Source organism: Vanellus vanellus (assembly GCF_965231255.1).
Source record: "Vanellus vanellus genome assembly, chromosome: 7".
NCBI classification, from domain to species: domain Eukaryota; kingdom Metazoa; phylum Chordata; class Aves; order Charadriiformes; family Charadriidae; genus Vanellus; species Vanellus vanellus.
The window spans coordinates 16,773,741-16,793,390 of NC_138912.1; the positions used below are offsets into that span (position 1 = coordinate 16,773,741).

Below are 19,650 nucleotides of genomic sequence, written 5' to 3' on the forward strand. Positions count from 1 at the left end.
TGCATCGGATTGCTGCTCTCATCGGCAGTGTATTGGTTCTGGCCTGGAGGACCTCGCACTAGGGGTAGCTTTGTTTACAAAAACAAGTGGATTTAATCAGACAAGCCAATAATAATTAACCAATGAGTTGGACGTTGAACCTTCCTCTGCTATTAATGGTGAGGGGGTTGTTCCTGAGCAATTACTCATTTTGTCACCCTTGACTTATGAGTTATCTACTAACTCCATGAACAATGAGACAGCAAAATCCTGGCAGTCACCCTCCCCTTTTACCTGCTGCTCTCTACAAGCATGCATGATAAAGCAAATTCAGTTCCAGCCTTGAATAGCACCATCTCTTCCTGCCCCCACACCTCCACCTTTCTAAGCAGCCAGGTGATGATTTAGCGGCAGTCATCCTCCTTGGGAATGGTCCTCTGGCTGGCTCAGGTATTGGGAGTTGCCTTAGAATGAAGATTCATAGTCTCTTTTGGGTTTTGGGGTCAGTCAGCTGCTGTAACATGCAGACAACATAGAGATGTGGGAAAGGGAGAAGGAAATGGAAGAGCTGGGAAAGTCTCTGGGCTTTGCAGGCCAGAAGTAGTTGGTAAGAGTAACCTGGATCCCGGGGACTCGGAAAGACCACTGCAGCGTGCGGTAAGCTCAGCTGCCAGATGCTGCGGGTTCCCAGGTCTGGAGCACTTGCTGGTGTCCAGGGCCTCCTTGCTGGGTGGTACATGAGAAAAAGGGTACTGTCTGCTTGGGGTCCTGATGGACCAGCCTTTGCTGGACTCTGGCAGCATCCAGCAGGCTCGTTCTGGCAGAAAAGGTCTGTTGCACCAATGCAGGTTCACAGTATCACAGTATCACAGTATGCTAGGGATTGGAAGGGACCTCAAAAGATCATCTAGTCCAATCCCCCTGTCGGAGCAGGAAAACCTAGATGAGGTTGCACAGGAAGGCGTCCAGGCGAGTTTTGAATGTCTCCAGAGAAGGAGACTCCACAACCTCCCTGGGCAGCCTGTTCCAGGTTGTCTATAGTGGGTCCATACAAGCTTGTCTCGGTTGGTGTGTGCTGATGAAGGCTGTGGTTTCTGAGCGATGGCTGTGGTGTCCTGCAGTGAGTGTGACAGCGGCTTCCCTGCATCTCCCCTTTCATCTCTTTTTTGGGCCTTCCTCCCCTCCCTTCCCCAGAGCCCATGCAGTTTACAAAGCCCTTTTGGTCACTGCTTTGGTCTGTGATGTTGTGCAATAGGACCAAGTTAACAATTAACTGCGTGTCATCAAGGATTTTGTCCCAACACCGCTTGAGGGTGTGTGGGGACTTTTGTCCCAAGCATCCACCCAGGATTCTCACAACCAGGCAGAGCGAGGGGACGGAGCTGCCATCTCGTCTCGCCTGAGCCATGTCTGCAGCCCTGGATGAGTTCTGCGGCTCCGTCTTTTGGGTGAGTGGCTGCAACACATCCATCACCTGTTCTTGGGGTAGGATGCTCAGTGGAAGGGAAAAGCGGTAGATCCCAAGGCTTACAGCGTGTTTGGTCAGTGGGACCCAACTGCCAGTGGTCAGCCGAGGTTCTGGTATTTGTCCAGGGCTGCCGTGGCACTGAGCGCTGTGTACCGCCTGGGCGGTATCCATGAGACAACGATGCAAATGGCAGTTCCCCGAGCAAGCCCTGTACTGTTTTAGCCTCGCAGCCCAGCTGGGAACACAGGACAACCCTGCATGAACCTCTCGGGGAACCATTTGGATCCAGCCACTGCAACTGGCTTGGCTCCAGCAAGGGGTGGTTGTGGGGGAATCCGTCCCAAGTTCAGGCAGATAGATGGGTAGGAGGACGTCACCTGGGACCTCGGATGAGCGCTGAAATCGTCAGCCAGGAAGGTGGGTGTTGAGGAGGGGGATGCGATGGGGTGGGCAGGAGCTATAGGAGCGCTGGCTCTCAGGATAGAGCCATCCCAAGTGATTTGGCTGTCTGTCCTTGCTGTCCCCAGAATGCCTCCTACCTCACCCGTCCAGATGCCGATCTGCCTGTGTGCTTCCAGCAGACCGTGCTGGTCTGGGTCCCCCTTGGCTTCTTCTGGGTTTTGGCTCCATGGCAGCTCCTGCCCATGTGCAAATCCAGAGCCAAGAAATCATCTGTGACCAAACTCTACGTTATCAAACAGGTAGAGTGGGACTGAGGGGGCACGGAGGGTGGGCTGGGGCAGCCTGGGATGAAGAGGTGGTGAGTGGAAAGCTGGAGTCAGGTGTGGGATGGAGAGATGGGAAGTGTAAGAGAGAAAGAGCAATGGGCTAGGGCACCATCTGGGACCAAAATATACAGGGGGGGGCAGAATGAGGCATATCTGGGCCAGAGGGGATAGCAGGGCTGGGATGCACTGGGTGGGAAGGCTGAGGGGTGTACTGGGGCCTCTCATCTTGTGGGCTGTTATCCTCCAAGCTTAGAATGATGGCAGTGCTCCTGTGGAAGTACTGCAGCTTCACAGGGCCCTAGAAAGTTCTTCCAGGCCAGGGCTGGGATGGAAAGGGTGTAACTTTGTATGGGACACCGCTTTTATGCCTGACTGTGTTGTCTCCCAGCGGTTCCCAGTGCTTATGATGGCAGCTCATGGCTGGTCCCCTCTCCCTACAGGTGCTGGCTACCTTGCTGGTGCTGACGGCAGTGGCGGAGTTGGCCCTGGCGTTTGTAGAGGACACGGAGCAGGACCCCCTGCCAGCTGTCTGGTACACAAACCCCAGCCTGTACATCGCTACCTGGGTAAGGGGTCAGCCGGTAAATGTGCTGTGTGACACCAAAGAGACAGGGCGTGAGACCGGGGGCTCAAGCCGCAGAAAACTTCCCATAGCACAGAGATCAGCTGGAAGCCGTGTCCACGAGGGAAGCGTAGCCTGGAAGATGGGTAGGGACGAGCCCTGAACATGTGTGGGTGGTGCACAAGGGCAGTAGGTTGAGGGCAGGTGTCTGGTTGTACGGTGCTCCGTCCTTTCATCCTTAAAGCTGGGGTAGGTACTGTGCCTGTGAGTGTAGCTGAGCTTTCTGGCAGAAGGCTCCGTAGCAGCAGTGTGAGTTTCACAGGACTGATCGCACAGTGTGAACATCAGACCGTGGCTTGCTGCTCTGCTGTCTCACAGCTTCCCATGGGTTGCTGCTCAGTTTTGTGCGAAGAGTTGAGAAGTGCCACAGGGTACCCAGGCAGAGGAGAAAGCTGAAGACAGGGGCTATTAGCCTGATGGAAGTTGTAGATATCTTGTATGAGACATGGGATATTCTAGCAGTCTTATCAAAGCCATAATGCTCGGGAGCTAAACTTAAAAGCAAAAGTAATACTGCTGTTTGCTATCCTTTGTATTTTGTCACATGATTTAGTTTCATGTGCAGAGTTCATGGGAGGTTATAAGCCAAAGGGACTGCCCAGAGCGACTGCACTGCTGGGTCTCTGGTCTGGCTTTAATTTCAGGTCTGGAGGCAATATGCAGGAGTCAGGGTGTGACTCCTCACAGCTGGGCATAGCTGAGAATCTGGGCTGAGAACAGCTAAAAAGAGAAATAGTGCCCTGCTGTAATGTTAGGGTGTCTTCAGACCTTGCTTTAGAGTCATAGAGTCATAGAATGGTTTGGGTTGGAAGGGACCTTAAAGATCATCTAGTTCCAACCCCCCTGCCGTGGCCAGGGACACCTTCCACTAGACCAGGTTGCTCAAAGCCCCATCCAGCCTGGCCTTGAACGCTGCCAGGAATGGGGCATCTGCAACTTCTCTGGACAACCTGTTCCAGTGCCTCACCACTCTCACAGTAAAGAATTTCTTCCTAATATCTAATTTAAACTGGAAGAGGGTAGATTTAAAACTGTTACCCATCGTCCTATCACTACATGCCCTTGTAAAAAGCCCTTCTCCAGCTTTCTTGTAGTCCTCCTTTTGGTACTGGAAGGCTGCTATAAGGCTGCTTTTCCTATGAGGAGCCTTACATCTTCCTGAAATAAACCTTTGCCCTGTGCAATTAATGCCGAAGCCTATGTAGGGTTGGCAGCGACCTCAGGCACTGGGAGTTCAGTGTCCTCGAGGCAGAGAATCCCAGAAGATCATGTGTGCCAGCATCCCGGGACACATGCTCCAAAGGCATGTTTAGAGCCCAGACCTAGTCCTGCAGCCTTACCCGAACTTGTGACTGGTTTTCTTTCCCCCAGCTCTTGGTCCTGCTGATCCATGATGCGCGACGCTTCTGTTTGCGCAGAGACTCAGGGATACTTTTCTGCTTCTGGACGTTGTCCCTGCTCTGTGGGATATTGCCGTTCCAGTCACTGCTCCGGAGAGCCCTACAGGTTGGATTTGGCAGGAAGCTCTGTGCTTCCCTGTGATCTTGTTCTGTCCCCAAAGAAAGTCCCTTCAGACTTCATCTCTTGACAAGCTCTCAGTGGTATCACTGAGGTCCCAGCTACCCTAGGGACCTTGGGGAACCAGGAGAGACCTGAGAAGAAATTGCTCTTTGAATTCATCCTTTCTCTTTGGGTAGGCATAAGCTCTGCAGGACCAATTTCTCCCCTTATGGACTTATGGGAGGAGGTCAGGGAGAAGCAGGGGGGGTGGCAAAGGAAAGCTGAGCCAGAGCGAGTTTTGCACTGCCTGGTTGGGCTCAACCATGTTCACTGTCCTGGGGATGGATCTTGTGTCTGAGGGCCAAGTGGCCTTGAGACAAGCCCCAACAGTCACCCTGGCCTCTCCATTCCTGCAGGCACCAATTTCTGATGTGCCACGGTTTGTCCTTTTCTTCATCTCCTACGGGCTCCAGCTGCTGCTCTTCCTTGTCTCGGGCTTCTCAGACATCGCCCCAGAAACAAAGGAAATCACAAAGAAGGTGCGAGGTCTATGCCGTTGTGTGGGGCAGGATGGGCTCCATGCAGAGACTCCTCCTGGTCCCTGTTGGGAGGGCAGGTTGGGGGACGTCAGCAAAGGGCTCAGCGAGAGCTGGAGCCTGCAGCCTGGGGCATCTGCATGTGTGTCCAAGGGAAGGCTGCTTCTGGCTGTGAGATGGGGCTCCTGGGGCAGGAGCTGGCATGGTCTGAAACCTCTGGGGTTCCTTAATGGCTGGGAGTGCTGAGTCAACTCTTGTCAATACCACCCCACAGCATCAACGATCTCTTGGTACTCACTTTGCTTTGTACCCTAGAACCCAGAGGTGACAGCCTCTTTCCTGAGCTCCATCACCTTTGAATGGTACACCAGGTGAGCTGGGCTCTGCGGGAGGTTGGGCTGGTGGAATGTGGGGGTACATTAGGCTTGGGTCAGTGCTGTTTTGGGGAGCCTGCAGCACAGGCTGCTCGGAGTTAGTCATAAGAGGCATCACACTTGGTGCAGGCTGACTCAGGGCCAAGCTGAGTGTGAAGGTTCTGCATTTGCAGCAAGGACTGTCCCTCAGATGTAGTGTTGGAGACTTGCTGAGGGGAGATTTCTCTGCTCCACAGCACAGTTTTCAAGGGCTATCGCAAGCCCTTGGAGATAGAGGATGTCTGGGAATTGAAAGGTAAAGACAAGACGCAGGCTATTTACGCTGTTTTGGAGAAGAACATGAAGACTGCGGTGAGGAAGGCCCAAGCAGAACTGGAAAAACGGAAACGCATGAAAAGACGCCGGGAAGGTGACCCAGAACATGGGAACAACATGAGCAAAGCCCAGAGCCAAGACGTCCTGGTGCTGGTAAATCCCTTCCCACTCCTGGCCTTGTATGGGACTGAGAGATCCAGGTCCAGCCTTGGGGAGTAGGGTCACCTCACATCCCTGCAGCCCCCTTTGTTGAGTTTTCCCCCCTTTGATTCTGCACGGCCATAGGCAAGGATGGGGGAACCCATGACAACGTCTTCACTGTCCTCAGCAGATCCCCGTGTTTTGAGAGACCAAGAAAGTCTCCATCCTTCTGCCCTACAGGACAGGAACCACCCTCAAGTTTGCAGTACAAGCAGCTCCCTTATCTCTGTCTTTCCCTAACCCTGTTACCTACTAGCAACAAGGTCAGAGTGAGCATCACTCTATGATCACCCCTGGCCTCAGATTCTTCCTGGGGTGCGTGATTTTTGGCCTGAGGGGTTCAGGCTGGTCTGCGGTTTGCGACAGCTGTCCTTAGCGTGTCTGCACAAGAGGGGTGTTAGTTAGTATTGGGGGTGTATGACATGAGCAGAGATCAGTGAGGGGTAATATGTCAGGAGGTAAAGCTAAGGTTTCATTCAGGATACCTGATCTGGGGGCTGTGGCACTGCCCTGGAAGCATCCTTCCAGGTGCAAGGAGCCTGCACAACCAGCTCCTTTACTTCTGTGTGGGCTCCTCTCTAGGAGGAAAAGCAGCCAAAGAGGAAGAAGAAGGGGAACAAAGGTGACTCTGGCCCTCGCAAGGATTTCTCCAGGGGCTGGTTGGTGAAAACCCTGTGCAAGACCTTCTGGCAGAACCTCCTGCTATCGGTGGCTTTCAAGCTGGTGCATGATGGACTTGTGTTTGTCAGCCCCCAGCTGCTGAAGTGAGTCCTTTCTCTCTGTCCCTGTCCTGTCCCTGCTTTGCACCCAACTGCACCACCTCCCTATGTGCACTGTGTACTTCTCCCAGCCCCACACCTTGGGGAATTTTTGTGTCCTCAGCAAAGGTGTGAGAATGTGTCGGGTTACAGTTTAATGAAGAACTGATCTGAGCTGGCTGCCAGCTCTTATGGGTGATATCTTGCTCCCTGCTCCCTACATCCTCTGTTACACAGTCCTGCTCCCCTCCTGGAGACACTCCCGGCTCTTCTTTGGGGCCCTTCATGAATCAGTCCAGCTCAGCCCAGCAGGATGTGCCCGATTTGTTTTGCAGAGCCGCACAGTCTCTGTGGATGATCTGACACAAGTGACCCGCTGCTGTATGTGAAATACAGTGTCTCCGGGGTGGGGGTCCGCAGCTTGCTGAGCGTTGAGCCAGCTGTCTGGGCAGTGTCTGTCACTACTCTTGTGAGGATGCTCTCCCTACATTGGTTTGGAGCATCCTGCCTGGGTCTGTTTCAGTGGGTGGGGGTCTCATGGGCCGCTCTGCCCTCCAGGCTGCTGATCGCCTTTGTGTCAGATGAGGAGTCCTTTGCCTGGCAAGGCTACCTGTACGCCATCCTGCTCTTCCTGACGGCGCTGATACAGTCCCTCTGCCTGCAGCAGTACTTCAGCTTATGCTTCCAGCTCGGCACAAATGTGCGTGCCAGTCTCATTGCTGCCATCTACAAGAAGGTTGGTATGGCTTCCTCCAAGCTGTGCTGGGGATAACGGCATCCATCCCCTGCCTCATCAACCTAGCATGACTGGGGTGTGCGCTCTTTACTTCCCAGGAAAGCACAGGGAGAGCTTGGCTTGTGGGACATCCACACAGCACTGGGGGCACTGGGGGTGCTGGTTCTGCCTGGGACCTAAGGGCTGCAGCCATTTGTTTGACAGCTACCGGGGGCCGAGGGAGGTTTCCCTTCAGAGCAGTGCAACACGTAAGGCAGCTGCCGCTGGGATTCCTGCCCAGGCATGTGTTCCTTTGCCCCCAGCATACAGTGGCTCCCAGTGTGCAGGCAGTGATGACAGCACCTGTGGCCAGCAGAGAGGCACCAGGAGCAAACCGAGGAGCAGTTTCAGCCTGGCTTGCCCATTCCCTGCTCTGTGCCATGCTGCTGGCAGCCAGGCTGCCCCCAGAGCAGCTTGCGGTGACCCTGCTTTCTCTCTCCAGGCACTCACCATGTCCAGTGCTACCCGCAAGGAGTCCACGGTGGGAGAGACTGTGAATCTGATGTCAGCTGATGCGCAGAGGTTCATGGACACGTCCAACTTCATTCACCAGCTGTGGTCATCCCCCTTGCAAATTATCCTGTCCATTGTCTTCCTCTGGGGAGAGCTGGGTCCCTCTGTCCTGGCTGGCATTGCGGTCATGGTGCTTCTCATCCCCATAAATGGGTTCCTGGTCGCCAAGGCCAAAACCATCCAGGTCAGTGGTGGGTGCAAGATCCTCCCTGGCCTCCCACTCCTGAGGCCCACTGTTGCTCCCCTCACTTGTTTTCCACATTCCCCTACCCTTCACTGTTATGCTGGAGATCTTTCCCAGCCTAGGAAGTTAATCTGATTTGGGCTGGGGGTGTCTTTAGCCTGAGCTGGGAGCTGATCAGCTGCAACAAACAGGAGGCAGGTGAGACCAGTTCTACCATCACAGCTGAAATTGAACAGGGCTGAGTGCAGCCTTGAGGACTGAGAGGAGATATTGCCAACCATAAAATAAAGCTCTAGCTTCTACCTGACACCAGGGTGCTGTTTTTCCCAGGTTCTCCAGAACCCCAGGGAGCCAAGGTCCAGCTTTATGGGATGACTTCTTTGGGCTCTGGAACCTACCCTTCCTTTCCTTGTGACAGCCCAGATGTATTTCCAAGGGTGAGCTGCTGTCTGGTTTAGGTGACTTCTGGCTCTTCTGTTTGTAGGTGAAGAACATGAAGAACAAGGATGAACGCATGAAAATGATGAGTGAAATCCTCAACGGAATTAAGGTGAGCAGTGGAGTAGAGACCCCCTGGGCAGCTGGTGCACCCCTCTTCTTGGTGCACTGCACCTGGAGGCAGCACACCTGTACAGCACCAGTGTTATAGTACAGCTTGGGGTGCCTGTGTCTGGGATAGCCAAGCTTCGGCCTCTGCAATTCTGTTGGCATCCTCACCTTTTGAAAGGTTGGCTTGGGATACAAGAGAGGGTTTTCTGGGGGATTCCTGGATGGCTGTGGTGGTGAGCAGGCTGCCATGGTGGCAGAGGGGCTGGCAGTGACCTGTAAGCCGAGGATGAGGGAGTGGGAATGCTGTGGGGAAGTGCTCTGAGCCTTGGGGCAGGACAGGAGATGGCAGATGCAAGACGAGCTGGTGATGGAGGTGTTGGCCACCAGCAAGCTGAGCATGGAGATGGACATTACCATGAGGCCAGCACCCTCTCACCCTGGTCATACCACAGATCCTGAAGCTTTTTGCCTGGGAGCCCTCATTTGAGAAGCGAGTCAATGAGATCCGGGCACGTGAGCTCAAGAACTTGGTGAACTTCAGTTACCTCCAGTCAATCTCTATCTTTGTGTTCACATGTGCTCCCTTCCTGGTGAGTGCCAGTGGGTCTGGGGAGGACTGCACCTTTCTGAGAGCTGGGGTTGGGCTGTGTCCAAGGGGATGGGAAAGATTGGGAACCTAGGCTGGAGTGCTTCTGCAGCGTGGAAGGGTCTGGCTGACAGAAGCCTGGGATGCAGAGTATGTTCCTGGCTGCTCGAAGAAGAGCTGTGGTGGAAAGGGGTCCCAACAGAGTGGTGAGACGGGGACCAAAGGAGAAGGGAAGCAGGAGAGGAACAGGTCCCCAGCAGCAAGGCACTGCTGAGGCCTTAGGGGAGCATGACGGGCTGGGCTGCACACAATCACACTGATGGTGGCTTTCTCCGCTGTCTGTCCTAGGTCTCCTTGGCCAGCTTTGCTGTCTATGTGCTGGTGGATGAGAACAACATCCTGGATGCACAGAAGGCCTTCACTTCCATCTCTCTTTTCAATGTGCTGCGCTTCCCCATGGCCATGCTGCCCTTGGTCCTCTCTTCCCTGGTGCAGGTCAGCCCTCACATAGTGCAGAGGGTGCAGGGGGATCTCATGATACCTCTGCCCAAACCAGCACATGGGGCTCAGGTGTGTGATGGACCTGGGTCTTGGACACCCAGGCAGGAGTCAGTGCACAGGACTCTGCTGGCAGTGGGGTGGGACAGCACTTGCATACGTGACACAGGCTTGGGGCTCAGAGGTTGGGGCTGGTGCTTGGGTGGGGGCTGCGTGTATGGGGTGCTCTGCTTATGGGGCTTCTGTCAGCCCACCCAGCTGTGCCCCATGCTCACATGTCATCCTCTTTCTGCCATGGCAGACCAATGTGTCGACTGCAAGGCTGGAGCGCTACCTGGGCGGAGAAGACCTGGACACCTCCGCTATCCACCACAACCCCATTGCAGGTAGGTGAAGCTGAAGGTTAGTCCCTGTGAGTCACGGTCCGGCTCAACCTGAGGCTTTCCCAGCCCTGAGGGATGGCTCTCTGCTGACAGGCAGCGCTGTGCGTTTCTCGGAGGCCACGTTTGCCTGGGAGAAGGATGGCAACGCTGCGATAAGAGAGTGAGTACTCTGGGCCATGTTGGGGGCAGATGGGTGGGGAGAGGGAGTCTTTCTGTGTTGTGAGTTGGGGATGGGGGTCACCTCTCACAGCGCTGCTGGAGGCGAGTGCCCCAGGGACACTGCTCTGTGCTGGCCCTGTGCAGGAGCTGGTGGGTGACCTGGCACTGCTGCTTCCTCATCCCTCCTGCCTTTGCAGTGTCACCCTGGACATCACGCCTGGGAGTCTGGTGGCCGTGGTGGGGGCTGTGGGCTCAGGCAAATCTTCGCTGGTGTCAGCCATGCTGGGGGAGATGGAGAATATCAAAGGACACATCAACATCCAGGTGAGAGGAACCAGCTGGGGCAGGAGGCTGTGGGGCTGCCTGGGAGCTCAGCGGGGAGGCAGCAGGGCAGGACCAGTCCTGGAGTGGTGGCTCAGGGCAAGGACAGGCTGCAGGCAGTGTTTTTGTGTTTCTCTTTCCAGGGCTCGCTAGCCTACGTCCCCCAGCAGGCATGGATCCAGAATGCCACACTGAAAGACAACATCCTTTTTGGATCAGAACTGGATGAAGCCAGGTATCAGCAGGTCATCAAGGCCTGTGCCCTCCTGCCAGACCTGGAACTGCTGCCTGCGGGTGACCAGACAGAGATTGGAGAGAAGGTAACAGCCCCAGGCACTGCGGGTTTCCCATAGCACCTGCAGCAGAGGACAGAGCTGTTGCCTTGTGCCAGCCCGGAGCTCAGAGATGTTCCTTCCCTTCCAGGGCATTAACCTGAGCGGGGGCCAGAAGCAGCGAGTCAGCCTGGCCCGGGCAGTGTACAGCAATGCGGACATCTACGTCCTGGATGACCCGTTGTCTGCCGTGGATGCTCACGTCGGCAAGTACCTCTTCGATCACGTGCTGGGGCCAAAAGGGCTGCTGCAAAAGAAGGTGAGCACTCGTGCCCTCCTCCCTACCACCCGGCCAGGCAGGAACGGCACTGGCATGGCGTTGACCATCCAGGGAAGTCTGAGGTTGCTTGCTTGGGACAGAGGGGGGTCTTGCGGCTTTCACATGGGGCTGAAGCAGGCAGGAGAGGCCTCATGGGTCCCCGAGGGGTGCCCTGTGTCCCCATAACCAGGCAGTGATAAGCAGAGAGGACCTCAAGCAGGGGATGGAGAACCTGCAGGCGCATGGCTGGGGGGTGACAGGTGCTCTGATGCTCACTACCCTGCAACCACTTTGTTGCAGACACGGATCTTGGTGACGCACAGTATCAGTTTCCTGCCCCAGGTCGATAACATCGTGGTGCTGGTGGCAGGAGCAGTGTCTGAGCACGGCTCCTACAGCACCCTGCTTGCAAACAGGGGGGCCTTTGCCCAGTTCCTGAGCTTGTATGGCAACAAGGAGGAGGATGCTTCGGAGAAAAATACCACAGGTACTGGGAACACAACAGGGCTGCGGCAGTTAGAGGGGCTGTGCTTGTGTCTTGGGGTTATGAAAGCCACAATACCTGATCCGACAGTCTGCCCTGGCTCTACCCAACCCAGGCCCCGGTGGTGGCTGCTGTGAATCCTTCCCAGCTTCTGGCAATCAGCAGCATGAGGACTTTCTGCCTAAGATTTGCACCTGGGCATTGTGTTGAACAGCCAGCAAAGGACCTGATTTTTTCACTCCTTTTTCAGTTCATTTGTGTTTATGGGTCCCATAATCTTATGTGGCAACAGGCTCTACACCTTAGGGATCCTGGGGCGAAAAAGATCCTTTGGTATATTCCAGACATGTTGTTGAATAGCATTTCATCTCTATCATGTCCCTCAGTGCTATGTGGAGGAGTGGTGTCAGGTCAGGTGGATGCTCAGCCTGCCTGGGCTCAGCCCAGTTGTCCAGCTGGAGCCTGGCTATTCTCAGTCCAGCCCCATAGGACCCATCTCCACCTGCTCAAAGAGGTGCTCCTGAACCGGAGTGTCATGACCTACCAGATCTTGCACCTACTAAAGTAGCACAAATGTCTGTTTGAGGTCCCACCAGTGGTACTGGGATAAGTCAGCAGCAGGGGCTTGCCTCCACGCAGGCCTTCAGCCCTACATCCCCTGTCAGTTCTCCCTCCAGCACAATGGATTTCTTCCTCCTGCTGCTGTACTGGGCATGGAGCAGGGTTGGAGAAGGTGTGCTGTGTGGTGGGAGGACACTGCCTGGGCCTGGGGTGCAGGGTGGAGCTGAGTGCAGCAGAGGTGTGTGGTGCATGGGATCTGCTCTCTTCCCAGTGCCTGACCCTACCTCCCCTCATCCCTGTGCTTGTAGCTGTCGCTTTAGCTGGGGATGAAGAGCAGGGTGATGAAGACATTGAGCCTTGTGTGGAGGAGGGCCCTGGTGATGTGGTGACCATGACCCTGAAGCGAGAGGCCAGCATCCATCAGAGAGATTTCAGCCGCAGGTGGGGACTTGACCTGAACTCTCAGCTCTCTCCCTGGGCCCCTGCACTGCTCCCTCGGAGCTGGACATCTGGGGGCTTCACTGGGGGGATTCCTGCAGGGAAGGGGCTGGGACCCTCCCTTCCTGCTCCTACCATCAGCTGGGCTGGGTCAGGAGCATCTGAGCTTGCCTTTACTCACATTAGTGTGTCACAGCTTTACTCTGTGGTCCTCCCTGAAACTCCTGCCACTGCCTGTTTCTGCTTTTGGGGACAAGGGCTATGATTTCATGGCTGCCAATGCCTAGGGCTTCCACAGGACTCATTCAAAGCTGCCCCAGTTAGGACATTATTTCCCAGAGGGCTCCAGTACTGGAGTCCCAGTGCAGCATGGGGATGGACCCCCAGGAGAGAAGGACCCACCAGCACTCCATGACTAACACTGCCCATCACGTCCCTGCAGCCTTAGTAAAAGCAGCACCAAGTCCTGGGAGAAGGCCCAGGAGCAGCCCCCCAAGAAACCGAAGGGCCAGCAACTGATTGAGAAAGAAACCGTGGAAACTGGCAAGGTGAGGAGGGTGGATGGAGTGGGCACTGTGCTGCCCTGGCTCAGTGCTACAAGACCCTGACTGTGGCTCAGAGGAGCCAGTGCCGGCATTCTGTGGTGCCATTGCAGCCAAGAGGCAGAGCTGCCACCAGCGGCTGGTGGGCAAGGTGGTGGTGGGGAGCACTGCGGGCAGCAAGGCGGGAGTCCCAAGGCTGCGCTGGGTGTCATTGGGCATGGTTTGCTGGGCAGCAGTGATGGGCTGAATTGGTCCACAGGTGAAGTTCTCCATGTATGTGCGGTACCTGCGTGCTGTTGGCTTGTGGTATTCTTTTTGGGTTGCCATGGGCTACGTCGGACAGTACGTCGCCTTTGTGGGGACCAACCTGTGGCTCAGTGCCTGGACTGATGATGCACAGAACTACCTGAACCAGACCTATCCCGCGGAGCAGCGAGATCTGCGGATTGGTGTCTTTGGGGCACTGGGGGTGTCACAAGGTGAGCGTGGGAGCACAGGGGATCCTGCTCACCTCAGCTATGTGGTCCAGAAGGGATATGGGTTGCAAGACCCGCAACCGGCAGTGCAGCAAGGAGCAGGGCGTCCAGCACTGTGTCCATCTGCCAGCTGCTGCCTTCCTTCTGGCTCCTGCCTCATCTGGGGAAAGATATCAGTATGAAGCCAGCATAAATTGCCCCAAGAAGTCTGTATTGCTCCCTTAGGTTAAAGATCACTGTCCTTAACCAGCCTGGAGATAGTGCCAGGGCCCAAGGCTTTCCAAAAGGGTTAATGTTCTTTCCCTGTGGTGGGACGAAGTTACTGGGGCATCCCAAGAAGGTGGGATGCAGGACTATCACTGTGGCTTGCTGCAGAGCTGCTGGCTTGGAGCTGCTTGATGTCTCCCTTGATGCAAGGGGTGCCTGGAGCCAATGTCACACATGAGCTGGTGATGACCACCCTGTGCTCTCCTTGCAGCTCTCTTCCTGCTCTTTGCAACCATCCTGTGTGCTCTTGGTGCCATGCGAGCCTCCCGGCTTATGCATCAGCAACTGCTCAGCAATATCCTGCGTGTGCCCATGAGCTTTTTTGACACGACCCCAACTGGCCGCATTGTGAATAGGTTTGCCAAGGTAAGAGAACAGCTCCAATATGGAGAAGGTGTTTGTTCCTGCAGGTCTGGAGAGCGTTGGGTGGTGGCACAACCCTGTTGCTGTTCAGCGCTGCACAGATGAAGCCAAATCAGGGCCTGGAAGGGACCAGAAGGGCATGGTGGATTGTGAGGCTGCCTGTGAGGCAAACCACATCCTGGGCTATACTGGGAGGAGGGCGGCCAACAGATCACAGCAAGTTATCTCATCTTTTTAGTGCTAGGGAAGCCACACCTGGAAACTCTGTCCTGTTTTGGGGCCACCTGGTCAAGAGGGATGTGGAGAAACTGAAGAAGGTCCAGAGTACATTAGCAAGAGAGGCGGGAGCCCAGAGCTCATGTCCCATAATGAGTTGTTCTGCTTGTGGAGTCTCAGCAAAATATACAGTCTTTGCTATTTAAATGAGGCTCATAAAACAAAGAGAAAAAGAGAAAAGGAGGGAGAATACAGACAGGTATTTTCAAGTGTGCGGCAGCTCCACTTCTTCCTTTGCTGACATCTCTTGATTTTGGGGAATAGAAATCTCTCTTGAGATCAAGCCTATGAGCCTGCTGGGTTTTCCCTGAGATGAAGGAGTATGTGGTGCCCAGCTAGGAGAGGGATGACGACCAGCTGGAGACCTGGGTGCACCTGCATGGACCTGGGGTTAGCCCTGTCCCTCTTTCTGCCTCAATTCCTCCCCCTGCATCCTGGGTCCAGATTAAGATGCAGTTCTCAAAGCCGGTCTGTGCTACAGGAGAATGTTATAGAAAGCTTCTCTGTTAAATCAGCTGTTCCCAAACTAAGAGCTGTGGCCTTAAATGGGGTTGTGACGCTAACACCAATTCAGTGTCATACAATGTTTTTGCAAGTGTCTGGCACTGTGTTACCACATGAGTGTGTAGGAACCCTATATGTGGGGGTCTTTGGGCTTCTCCCTCTCTCTGAAATCACTAAATGCTTCTCCCGACTTCTTTGTATGCTCCAGGACATCTTCACGATAGATGAGACCATTCCCATGTCCTTCCGCAGCTGGCTCTCCTGTTTCATGGCCATCATTAGCACATTGCTCATGATCTCCCTGGCCACCCCATTCTTCGCTGTTGTTATCATTCCTCTGAGCATCTTCTACTATTTTGTGCTGGTGAGTAAGCGGAGCTTGAAAGAAGCTCCTGCTCTGATTAGAGCAGTATCTTTGTTGCTGCTGGGCTTTGTGTCGGTAACCAAGCTGTGCTCCTCATTTCAGCGCTTCTATGTCTCCACATCACGCCAGCTACGGCGTCTGGACTCTGTAACTAGGTCTCCCATCTACTCCCACTTTGGTGAGACAGTGTCAGGCCTTTCTGTGATCCGGGCCTATGGACACCAAGAGCGGTTCCTGCAGCAAAATGAGAGCACCATGGACATCAATCAGAAAACTGTTTACTCCTGGATAATCTCAAATAGGTGAGTTTTACTGCCTATGCCACAGCACAGCCTGCCCAGGGGCACCTGCGTCCTGAGGGAGGTCCCTGAGATGCTACAGTCCTCCCTCTTGATCTCGGAACTGAGGGTCTGTGTAGGAACCGAGGCAGCTTGGGACAGGGACACCGTCTGTGGGAAGGAGATATTTTAGGGTGATTTTAAAAGCCAGAGTGTGGCCTCCTACAAAGCACCTAGAGTGTGGGCAGGGTGAGCTGGGCTGCCAAGGGCGGAGATGCTCTTGGTGCGTTCTGGGAAGAGGCTGATGCTCTAGGCCAGGTGGGAATGTGATGGGAGTGCTGTCTGGTGTTGATGTGTTACTGATAGGTGCTTTGGGGGTGTGAGGGTGGTACAGCTGGGGCTCCTCTGATACATGGTATTACCAGCACAGGGGGTTACATGTAAGACCCAGGGACTGATGGGTACAGTGAACCCGCTTGCAGAATTGGCCACAAATCACATGCTGTGCAGGTGCAGGTACCATGGGTAGAGTGCTGGGCTCAGGGCTGGGTGCGCTGGGATGCCGGTGGGCTGCTGGTCTTACTGGTGGCCCCTGTGTTGGGCACAGGTAGGTGCCTTTCCCATCACTCCTCAGCTGTCCTCTCCTGGTACAGGTGGCTGGCCATCCGTCTGGAGTTCGTTGGGAGCCTGGTGGTCTTCTTCTCTGCACTTCTAGCAGTGATATCAAAGGGCACTTTAGAGGGCGGCATCGTGGGTCTTTCTGTCTCCTCTGCCCTCAATGTGAGTCAATGAAAGCTTTTTCTTATTCCAGGCCAGGGCTGTTCCTGGGAGCTCTGGGCTGGCTGCAGGATGCTGCCCTGCCTCCAGCTCTGATCCATGGAGAGGGGATTAGCTGGGGTGTCCCCTCACCTGGGGAGCTGCTATGGAGCCAGGGAAGCACACATCCCAGTGTGAGGGGGATACTTGCTGCCGTGGGGAGGAGCACGTTCCTGTTGTGGACCAGAGATGCTGCAGCAAAGCTTTTGAAGGACTGGGGAGAGGGGGTTGCGGCTGGGGAGTGGAGAGTTAGGAGTCAGGCCAGGGATGCTCGTGCCCAGGATGAGACTTTGAGCTGAGGTGGGAGGTGGTTGTTCCTGGGTCCCACTGAGCTCTGCATCCTCTGGGCTCTGTCCCACAGGTGACCCAGACACTGAACTGGCTGGTGCGGACCTCGTCAGAGCTGGAGACCAACATTGTGGCTGTGGAGCGGGTACATGAGTACACGAAGGTGAAGAACGAGGTGAGGAGACCAGGGTCCAGGCAAACACCTGCTGCACAGCCTGGTGCTAGCCAGCATCGCAGGGTGCAAACCCCTAATGCTCCTGTGCCCCCAGGCTCCATGGGTGACAGAAAAGCGTCCACCCCGTGGCTGGCCCAGCAAAGGCGAGATCCAGTTCGTTGACTACAAAGTTCGTTACCGACCTGAACTGGAGCTGGTTCTTCAGGGGATCACCTGCAATATTGGGAGCACCGAGAAGGTGAGGACCTCTCTGCCTCTGCCCTCACTACACGCTTTCCGTAGTGACATGGTGTTAAAGTTATTTCTGTCCTCGTAGCTTCAGTCTGTGGTCTGGGGAGGGATGGTGGTGGGATGCTGCTCCTGGGGTCTTGAGCGGTGGGGCAGGGACCAAAGGAGACAGTCTGGGAGATGGTGATTGCAGATGCAGGGCAGAAAGGCCCACCAGACCAAGACAGAGAGCATCTGCCCTGTTTTCTTCAACCCTGCCAGCTGGTCTAAATAGCTGCTTCCACAGGTTGGGGTTGTGGGCCGGACAGGAGCTGGAAAATCCTCCCTCACCAACTGCCTCTTCCGGGTGCTGGAGGCTGCTGGAGGGACAATCATCATCGATGGGGTGGATATAGCGACAATTGGCCTCCATGACCTGCGCCAGAACCTCACCATCATTCCCCAGGTGAGCTGACCCCACCTTCCCATGACCTCCCCAGGCTCTGTCCCCTGGGTGATGTATTGCCCTTAGTGCATCCCTGGGAGCTGCAGGGAGTCCCAGGGCCTGTGAGCATGCAATCGTCACCTCCCCTGCCCAGCTGCAGGCAGTGGGGTGGGCAGGATGTAGCCACACCTGGGGGCGTGGAGCCATCACGCCTGTTGAATGGCTGTGGCATGTCTGAAAACGGTGCTGTCCCTGGCAGGACCCCGTGCTCTTTACTGGCACACTGCGGATGAACCTGGACCCCTTTGACCAGTACACAGATGAGGAGGTGTGGAAGGCCCTGGAGCTGGCCCACCTGAAGACATACGTACAAGCCCTGCCCGAGGGGCTGCTGCATCTTGTGAGTGAGGGAGGAGAGAACCTGAGGTGAGTGGAGGCATACCCAAGTCCTCTCCCTTCCCCTGGTCCCAGGGAACAGCCCTGAACAGCAGCCTCCAGCAGAGTGGCTGTCCAGGGATGAAGGCACATAAGCTTCTGGGAGTGAAGGTGGGAGAAAATGATCCAGGAGTCAGTGCTTTCAGGGACCCAGCCTGAGCCAACCCTTCTATGGTGGCCCAGAGAGCAAGATGCTGAGAACATGGGGCTCAGGGTGGCAGATGATCAGCTGGGGCAAGGCCAGCAGGGGCCAGGCAGGCATGATGTTGGGGTCTGGGCAGTGTGTGGCAGCAGGCTTGCAGAAGCCATGCTGGTGTCTACCTAGCAACTCATGTTCTCCACCTCATCCCAGCGTTGGGCAGCGGCAGCTCGTGTGCCTGGCCCGGGCCCTTCTCCGCAAAGCCAAGATCCTCATCCTTGACGAAGCAACAGCAGCCGTAGATCTGGAAACTGATCATTTAATCCAGACAACAATCCGGAGCGAGTTTGCTGCCTGCACTGTCCTTACCATTGCCCACCGCCTCCACACCATCATGGACAGCAACAGGTACTGTGGGGCAAGGGGAATGGGGCTCTGGGCTCCTAGGGTGGGGCGAGAGGTGGCCAGCAGCAAAAGCAAGGATGCAGCCAGAGGGGCAGGGGTGGATGCAGTGCCTGGGACAGCAATATACAGAGCTTCTAGGAGAGCAGAATAGAGGGATGGGAAGGATGGCCATGCAGTAATGCCTTTGTGGGGAGACACATTTTTTGGGATCCTTCTTGACACCAACAGGCCATAGAGGAGTTGTTGACACACAAAGGGTGTCACCCTGTCAGTACAGGGAGGAGAGCTGTGCCCTCACCTCTGCATGTCACACGTGTGAACTACATCACACGGCTGTAGGAGGAGTGATGGTTGGTGGTGCTGTAGTGCTGGTGCCAGCAGTGCTATGGGCTCAGATCCCGGGACCTCAGGCCTTCTTGTTCCCTGCTGCCAGGGTGATGGTGCTGCAGGCCGGGAGGATTGTGGAATACGACAGCCCTGAGGAGCTGCTCAAGAAGCAGGGCATCTTCTCCGCCATGGCAAAGGACGCCGGCATCACGAGTACAGAAAGCACCATGCTGTAGGTGGAGCGGAGCAGCGTGCAGGGGAATGTGTGGGCAACTCCTGCCCGCTGGCACCCACCAAGCAGGCACCGGCGTCTCGCTGCAGCTGGGCTGCCCAGGAATGTGTCTCTCTGCAGCTGGGAAGCGGAGAGGGTGGCTTCTCTGGCTGTCAGGAAGAGCGGATCTGGACTTGAATGAGCTGCTAACCTTGCTACCACAGCCTGCCTGCTGTGCACACGAGGGTCTGGAGCTGCATAATTTATTTTGGTATAGAGGGGAAAATTTATCTGTCCGGCCGGAGACCATGGCCCCCTGGGGGTCTTAGTTTTTGTACTTCACCATGCCAGGGGAACGTAGCTGAGAGATGCTGTAGCACTATGGAATGAAATTTAGTTTAATCTAAGATTGAATGTTATAATTTATTTACTTTTTGTAACTGTTTCTAGTCTTCCAACTAAAAGTTTGACTTTAAGGCACGCTAAATAAGCCTCGGTTTACCTTCAAACCTGGCTAGTGTTTGGGGGCAGTTGGTAATACAGGTTATACAGACACATGTGGGTGGGGAGTCCTAATCCAGCAGCACAGCTCTACCCAGGCATGAACAC

At 55.2% G+C, this 19,650-nt stretch overlaps 1 protein-coding gene across 1 annotated transcript; it reads left to right on the top strand.

Annotated features, from left to right (window-relative positions):
• Positions 1 to 1,385: 1,385 nt before the first annotated feature.
• Positions 1,386 to 19,066, top strand: ABCC2 (ATP binding cassette subfamily C member 2; the record flags this gene model as incomplete). The annotated part of the gene is made up of 32 exons (XM_082486748.1): positions 1,386 to 1,427; positions 1,975 to 2,148; positions 2,616 to 2,741; positions 4,169 to 4,303; positions 4,714 to 4,836; positions 5,149 to 5,204; positions 5,444 to 5,675; positions 6,306 to 6,487; positions 7,040 to 7,217; positions 7,699 to 7,953; positions 8,438 to 8,503; positions 8,955 to 9,092; positions 9,437 to 9,583; positions 9,888 to 9,976; positions 10,067 to 10,129; positions 10,326 to 10,452; positions 10,593 to 10,769; positions 10,873 to 11,040; positions 11,341 to 11,527; positions 12,394 to 12,526; positions 12,966 to 13,071; positions 13,325 to 13,544; positions 14,020 to 14,174; positions 15,160 to 15,315; positions 15,418 to 15,617; positions 16,247 to 16,373; positions 16,771 to 16,872; positions 16,967 to 17,110; positions 17,387 to 17,545; positions 17,784 to 17,950; positions 18,312 to 18,506; positions 18,937 to 19,066. 32 exons carry the CDS (start codon positions 1,386 to 1,388, stop codon positions 19,064 to 19,066), a joined length of 4,659 nt encoding a protein of 1,552 aa, XP_082342874.1.
• Positions 19,067 to 19,650: the final 584 nt, after the last annotated feature.